This window comes from Quercus lobata, chromosome 7 (genome assembly GCF_001633185.2).
Source record: "Quercus lobata isolate SW786 chromosome 7, ValleyOak3.0 Primary Assembly, whole genome shotgun sequence".
Lineage (NCBI taxonomy): Eukaryota > Viridiplantae > Streptophyta > Magnoliopsida > Fagales > Fagaceae > Quercus > Quercus lobata.
Window position 1 is genome coordinate 9038892 of NC_044910.1, and position 8305 is coordinate 9047196.

General features: G+C 32.7%; 1 protein-coding gene across 1 annotated transcript; it reads left to right on the forward strand.

Annotated features, from left to right (window-relative positions):
• The first annotated feature begins 358 nt into the window (after nt 1-358).
• On the forward strand, nt 359-963 carry LOC115952652 (basic blue protein-like). Its single transcript, XM_031069839.1, has 2 exons — nt 359-533; nt 767-963. The coding sequence occupies exons 1-2, from the start codon at nt 359-361 to the stop codon at nt 961-963; spliced, it is 372 nt and encodes a 123-aa protein (XP_030925699.1).
• The last annotated feature ends 7342 nt before the right edge of the window (nt 964-8305 follow it).

An 8305-nucleotide genomic window follows, 5' to 3' on the forward strand; every position in this document is an offset into this window, starting at 1 on the left:
TATAAAGCAATCATCCATAGTTCAAATCCCTCATATCTCAACTATCCATTTGTGACATGATACAATAAGCAACCAAATATAAAGTAAACCTTCAATTTGTTACCACATTTGGTGATTGGTCCCTTAAAAAAGTTTTAAAACTCAATGAAATGCACATTTCTATAGATCCATCCTTATCTCTATGTTACTCTGATTGTCACCTTCATTACCATATTTGGTGACTGATCCCTAAAACAACAAAAAAGTTAATGGCAAAAACTCTATAAAACGCACATTTTATAGGGTCAAGGTATCCTCCATTCTTGACTCTATCTTATCTTTGAGTATTTCTCTTCGTTGGGAATTTTTTTTTATTAAGATGGCACCCCAGGGAAGAGGTAGTGCAATTGTTGTCTCAATTCTGCTATTGGGTATGCTCCTTCACTGTGGTAACGTTTTGGCAGCAACCTATACTGTTGGAGATGCTGGTGGATGGACCTTCAATGTTGTGGGTTGGCCTAATGGAAAGACCTTTAGGGCTGGGGATGTACTCGGTAAATATGAATCATTATTTTCTATATATATATATATATATATAAATAACTTCAATCTTTTTCAATCACCATTTTTTTTTTGGTAAATCTCTGACCAGTTTTTTTTTATCATTTTCTTTAACATTATAATTATGGGTATAGATTGTTTTCACATCCAACAGTATCTACTCTCTATCATAATGTTTGACGATTTTCTATTAAGGTTTATTATTTTTCTTGTTTTCATGTTACAGTGTTCAACTACAACCCAGCATTCCACAATGTGGTTGGTGTAGGTAAAAATGGTTATGATACATGCACGGCATCATCAGGGCAAACATTTCAATCTGGAAGTGATCAGATCAAGCTTGTGCAAGGAGGAAACTATTTCATTTGCGGTTTTCCGGGGCATTGCGCAAAGAACATGAAAATAGCTGTCAACGCATTGTAATCTGAAACAAAACGTTCTGAGATGTTGTCAAGATGCAATGGAATAATCAATAAAATTCATTTCTAATATGCTTGAATATGAGATATTGCTTTATTTTTGCACTTTCTTATGAAGTTTTCCTTAGCTTTTACTGTGATATATGGTGCAGCAAAAGAAATTATTCGACTGATTTTTGGTTTCCACAGTTACCATGCGTCTTAGGGCATTAAAGGTGAAAATATTTGTTTTGTAACCAACAATTCTCATCTCCTCAAAAACCTTCAAAGCAGACTTATCCTTCCCATCTTTGTCAAATCCAAACAAAAGGGTGGTGTATGTAATTAAATATATCAGGCTTAATCCCTCTCTTTATCATAATTTTAAATATCCATTGCTTCATGGAAAGTTCCATTTTCAAGTTTGTTTATTACAAAATTATGATGGATATACTCATTCTTTATTTTGAGAATAGTTGAGTTTGACATTTAATACAAGCGTATTTTTTATATAAAAAATAATAATAGAATGACTAAAATATAGAAATTATATATAAATATATATATATATATAGTTTTTTTTTTCCATCAAAAAATTAATAATATAGTTTAACATTTAACACTTTGATGCCTTTCAAACCCCCCTTTGGCATTTGTGATTAGATAACTCACTAATATAGCTAAGTGCCAATTAATAAAGGACGGTCCCAAAGAAGAGGGACAATTGTAGGTTCTAAAGAAGGAGCCACCCCAAGAAAGGGTCTCAAGTCTCAACCCAATGAGAGGATCACACAAATCTTGACCACTATTACTAAAGCCTGTAGATGAGTTTTGAGTAATGGATTTAACTATTATGTGAACCAGGAGGACTAATGTTTGTGAACTCAAGTGACAATGACTTGAGCAATAGATTTCTTGATGGCAGTGGAGCTACGGAGTTGGATTTTTTCAAAAAGGATGTCTACGATATTGACATTCTGCTTCTTGAGCTAATTACAGGAAAGGAACCCATTCAAATAAAAATAATTATTCAAACCATTTGGATGGGAGTTACATTGATTGGATTACTTGTCTTTTGACTTGCTCTTCTTTGATGTGCAATTTCATTGATAAATCTCTTATTGGGTTAGATTTTGATAATGAAATCTTTTAGTTGCTCAGAATTGCCGGTGCCTACATTAAGCCCTTACCTTGTCAAAGGCCTACAACCCTTGAATTGTACCATGTGATAAGCATCCTTAGGAAAGAATTATAGCACATTAAAACACACACATACACGAAAGAGAAAAATCTCATAGATCATTTAATCTAAAATTAAGATGTCAAAAGCTCAAACACGTAAAAGCAGCAAAAGAAACATCACAAATTTATGCATAAAGCCATGCCTATATGACTTTTAAATAATCCAAATGCAGCAATATTAGAAGCAATTTTAAGGATTATTTCCTACTCTCAATGGCTTCTGCAACATTAAAATCACTATCAACACATATACATCTCATAAAGAACAAATAATATATTTGTTAATGTCCTACTTGTCAATTGAAAACAGTCCCAAGTTAACAACCAAAATAGGATTTATAACCATAACCGAAGATTGTACTAACTTCAATAAATATATGTATCTTTGTCTAAAGGAGTCTGTAATTCCTATCAAATTTATAAAAAAAAATAAAAAAAAAAAAAAAAAATAAAAAAAATTCTGATTTCATCCAAACCAAGGAAAGAAGACATACAGGACTTCAGCCAAAAACATTCTCCATTCAGCATTGCAGTCAGCAGGGCTTTGATGAGGGGTGGATTCTGTGAGTCAAAGAGACCTGATGTAGTTGCCACTTGGGATGCGCTGCCGCTAAGAGGTGTGGAGCGTATCTTGTTTCTTTTGCTAGTCACAACACCGACTTCAATTCTATTCCTGTGTTTTAACCAATATACCACCATCATAATGCAAATACCTTGGTTTCTCAAAAAAAAAAATAATGCAAATACCTTATCAAAGCTACATATAACCCAAAGATCTATCCAACTATTATAGGGGAAAAAAAAGATCATATTTAATGCAGAAATTTAAAAATAAAGAGGAAAACTTACTGTTAGTAGTCTTGGCTAGTCAGTGGTGGGAGGGTAGACGTTGGCAGGAAGCTGGCTTGACAGAGGGGCTGACCTTCAGATTTCTATCTCCCTCTCTCTTCATTTATCTCATTTTGTTCTATGTTTGAGCAACATGGCTAAAAGTTCGATGGGCATTTTTTCCTATGTGGTAACACCTCCTTAAAGAAAACTATTTTGAAGAAGCTATTTTGACAATATTTTTTATTTAATTCATGCAAGAAATTAGGGAGAACTTATTAATTCTATTGAAATCATAGGTTCGAATGAAGAATTGGACAGTTGAAGGACACGTTAAGGAAGATGATGAAAAACAGAAAAGTTATGTGGTTTGATAGAATTCCTATTAAAGCTCGGAAGTGCATGGGTGGTATGGGTATTGGATTGTTTAATAATCTGTTAAAAGAGATTGTAAGTGCCGAAATCGGAATTATAAGATGGTCAACTAATTCAAAAGCTACCATTGCACATACAATACTGATAAAAAATAGCTATATTGAGAAAAATATTCCAACATCCATTAGTACTCTGCCACCCAATGTGACTCCCTGGCTACATCTATTGCCCCCTCTGAATGATTTCCATATTTTGCTTAATGAGATGCCTCAATCCCTCTATATTCAAAACCTACAATCATTTCCCTAGAAGAGGTTGATTAAATGTACTAAACTTATGCAGCACAATCCTCCCAAGTTTAATAAGGAACACACCAATCCATAGTCCACTAAATGAAAGTTGTTAGGTTCATCCAAGCCCCCTTAAGTTGTCTTATTAATTTTTGATCTATTAGCAACATGAACAGGGATCATCAAAATTGAAATAAAATATACTTATAATAAAAAAATTTGAAAGAAATACATAATTTTTTATTTTTTATTTTTTTAAAGAAATACATTGGTAGTCTAGATAATGTATTTTTGATAAGAGTGATCCTTCCTCCTTCAACTTGTTTTTGTTAACCTTGATAGAGTACCATATTTTCCTAAGAGAAATCCAAATCCACTTCCTCCATTTTCACCAAAATCACGTCTTTCTAATAGATATATGAAATATCCATGGTTAAAATGATCATATAACATTTCTGTGCCTAGCTTACCAATTAGGCAATTACTCCAAAAACGCTGCTATCAAGTTTGCTATCAAGACATTCATTGGCAATAAACACCAAATAAGGGATTTGCCAATCTTCAACATTTAAGTGATCCATGAACACTTTTTTTTATGGTTAAATAAAGAGATTAGCCAACATCTTTGCCATAAGCACCAAGGTAATATGGTAAAAATCATTAATACTGACACCACCACTTTATTAGTTTTTTTTTGGAATCAAAGTGACATAAATAGCATTAGAGAATTCTCAAACTTGTGATTATAGAATTACATTTCCCCACAACTTAATATCTGGCCACCATCTCTGGCCAACATCCACTTCAGATTGTAACATTCAATTTCGCTATCTCTAACACTTATTGATCTCTAGCCACCATCTCTGGTAGAAAACAATATATCTCTTACCCTTTTCTCTCTAACAGTTGCATTGCACATTTTCTTTCTATTTCTTTGCTTCAAATTCAAAGCCCCAAAAAGAAAGTTATTGGAACCCAATCCACCACTCTTATTGATCTGCATTTTTCTTTGTTTACATTTTGATTTTCACAGGGATTTCTTCTAAATTTTGTTCATTGATTTAGGCATTATTTTATTTTTCATTTTTTATGATTAGGTTTGATTCTTACCTGGCAATTAGAGCTTTATTTTTACCGATTTGAGATCTAATTAATGCTTTCAGGTACTTTTTTTTTTTCCAGGCTTTATTTCTTTTATCAATTACATTGGCTCAGTTTCAAAATTTCATTGGGTTTTTGAGATTTGTTTAGTTGAAGATAGAAATATGTGTTTATTTTTGGGTTTGGGGTTCTAGTTATTTTTGTAGTTGGGTTTTGTATCTCATTTTTTCATTAGTAATGCTCCTATTTGATGCTTCTTCATGCCCAAAAGATTCAGAGGTTCCTCTGTCTGAATTCACTTCAACTGAGTTGAGGTCTTTTATACTTATATTTGGTCTTCATTCCCAAAAGATTTAGAGTATTCTTTCTTTGGTCGAACTTAATCTGCAAGAAATTCACTTCATGACTTCCTTTTTCTCTGGTTTAAATGGTTGATTTTGTGGATTTTCTATAATGGGTTGCGATCTAATATGATATTTGTTGGTATTACATTTTTTTTTTTTTTTTTTTGGTATCCCAACCATCTAAAGCCTTTCGGTGTATCTATTCCTTCCAAATTTCCAGGTTGACTTCCGACTAAGAGAGAGTATGCATGGTAAGTACAAAACTAAAATCAAACCGAAATAGGGAAAAAAAAATTTGAGAAAACAAACATTTTCATGGAGAACCCAAAAACCCAAAGCAAAAAAGAATCAAAACGAAGATCAAATCTAAACGTATCCAACAAAAAAACTCAATAAAGAGTAATATACCATACCCAAATCTTAAAAAATGGAGAAAAACGTATCGGAGCCAGTTTCGTCGATCTGATGGTGGTAGATATATAGCCTAACGATGTTGATGCATATAGATTTTTCTTTCTCCATGTGGTTGCAGATCTGGTGCTCTAAGTCTGGAGATGGAACGGTTGATGGCTTACAAACTCTCGCCTTCTCTCTCTATATTTGCATTTTTTTTTTTGGGAGTATAGCAAGCCTTTTAGGGTCTATTTGGATACCGCTTATTTTGCTGAAACTGAAAACTAAAAAAAAAAAAAAAAAAGTTATTGTTCACTTTGTGATTACTATTCATATGCCTTGGTACATTGTTCATGGGACATGAGCAATGCACCAAGCGCTGGTCAAAAAAAAAAAAAAAAAAAGCTGGAAATGCAAAAAACGCCAGACGTAGGGAGTATTGAAATGCTCACTTAATTGTATTCTGACTGGTTATTTTTCTTTTCTATACTGAGAGAGTGAGAGGCTATCACACGGTGTGTTAATGTTGCCAACCAATATAATTTATTGCTTTTTAATTGTAAACGTGGTTGTTTTTTAAGTGGGCATTTTTCCTAACGTGGCAACACCTTCTTAATTACAAGAAAATGCTTCTACTTTTATATATAGTATTAAATTAGATATTGAATTGAATTGATTGATTGATTGTTGGATTGCGGACAGACTTTTACATAAATGATAATAAGGTCAAAAATTTGAGTAACCTTTTTCACAACTTGCTAGGTAGCAAATTTTGATTGAAGCTATTTATTCTTCGCAAGTGATTTGGATTTGTTTGCCAAAGCCTATCGGAAAAATTGTCAGGGTCTAAAAGAAGTATTAGATGTGCTCTGTGATCTCTCTGGGCAGAAGGTGAATCAAGGGAAGTCTAGATTTTATTCCTCTTAAAATGTTCTTGTTATATCTTATCAAAAAAAAAAAAAAAAAATGTTCTTGTTATAAGGAGGGAAGAGTTTTGAAGCTGTCTAAACTTTCATTCTAGACCAAATCTGGGAAAAGGATTCCCCTTGAAACTCTGGGGATCCATGAGGTAAGATTTTTATTTTATGATCAAGAAAGTTCAAGGTAGACTTACTGGTTGGAAAGGTCATCTACTTTCCTTTGCTAGTAGAATAGACCTTGATGCTGTGCCTACCTAGGTGATATAATGTGTCCTACCACCAACGGAGGATCTTGATTCCTTGGATAGAATTAGTAGCAATTTGTTTGGTGATCAACTGAGGAGAAACTCAAGTTACATCTTGTCTGCTAGAAAAAAATCACAAGGCCTAAGAATGAGGGGATTTTAGGCCTCCAAGCACTGAAACCAAAAAATTTATCCTTGTTAGCTAAAGTTAAATTGGAAATTAAAGGTTCAAAAGGATAAATTTTGGGCCATGGTTCTTACTTCTTAGTGGTAATTATAGGAACCCCAATCAACTTTTTTCTGGAACATGGACTGCCATCAAGAAAGGGTTAAAGCGTATTCATTAAGGGGACTAAATAGATGGATGGATCTAATAGCTCTCTGAATTTCTTGTTTGATAAATGGATTGTTCATTGCTCGTTGTAGGGTAGACACTAGCTATTGTTGTAGCTTCTAATGTAGATATGGAGTTATGGGTCTTAACTTAAATTTGTTGGCTAATAGAAGTTGAGATTGATGCTAAAAGTGGTTGTGGAATGTGTTGGTGGGCCTCCTTGCAATAGTATTTCTCATGTATCTCTTACTGCGAATTGCAGGAACCTCCTTAGTCAGATACTATGGTGAAGAATAAAATCATTGCTTCCAAGCAGTTAACCAGTGTGCAAACGCCCTGGCTAGGAAAAGGGCTGGAATGCAATAGGACTTTAATTTGCTTTTCTATGACAACTTGGGTTTGTATTATGATGGACTTTGTTCTAAATCTGGTTTAAATAGAAGTCCTCTTTTGTTATGTACTAATCACATGCAATGTCGATAGTTGTAAAACAATTTGTCAATAAACTTGTTGCTGCTTTTATACTTGTATATATATCAATTTGACCATTGGATTTTTTTTACCTGTTTATGTGAGGAAGTGATGGAAAATTGGATGAGAGTAAAGAAACCACTTTGAATTGGTATTGACAAAGATGACTGGAGCCAGGATTCCAACATGGGGGCTGGGCCAAGCTTTTCTTTTCATGATCAATAGGCCAAGTTTAATTTAAGCTCATTGAATTTCATCACATTAAGTAACACCACAATCTCATATTCGTGGACACAATCTGGGATCACACTACAATTAACAAATACTAATTTCATTGGTGGTGATTTTTCAAAATTTTGTTTGAGGATTTTCAGATACCAGGACATCAAACACTAGAGGTTGTGAACAAATTAGCTTGTTATCTTTTCTTTTCTTTTTTTTTTTTTTTTTTTTTTTTTTTTTTTTTTTTCTTATGAAGAAATCAAACATTATAGTTGAATTTTCCATGATCTACCATACAAATAAAAGTCATTTTAATTATAGGGATTATGTTACAACTTACAACAATATAACAATTCAAATAATTTCTTGACTTCTCCTATATAAAAATTAATTTTTTAATTTTTTATTCCATTATTTTTCTATTGAGTTTTTATTTCATTTCATTATTATTATTATTTCAGTTTTAAGATACTTAATCATTCTCTATCTTACAAATCAATTATATCAAAAAGAAAATTTAATACAATCAAAATTCCCTCTGTTTTCATGATTAGTATCATGGTGTCTTTATTATTATTGTTTTATTTTGTGAACATTATGTA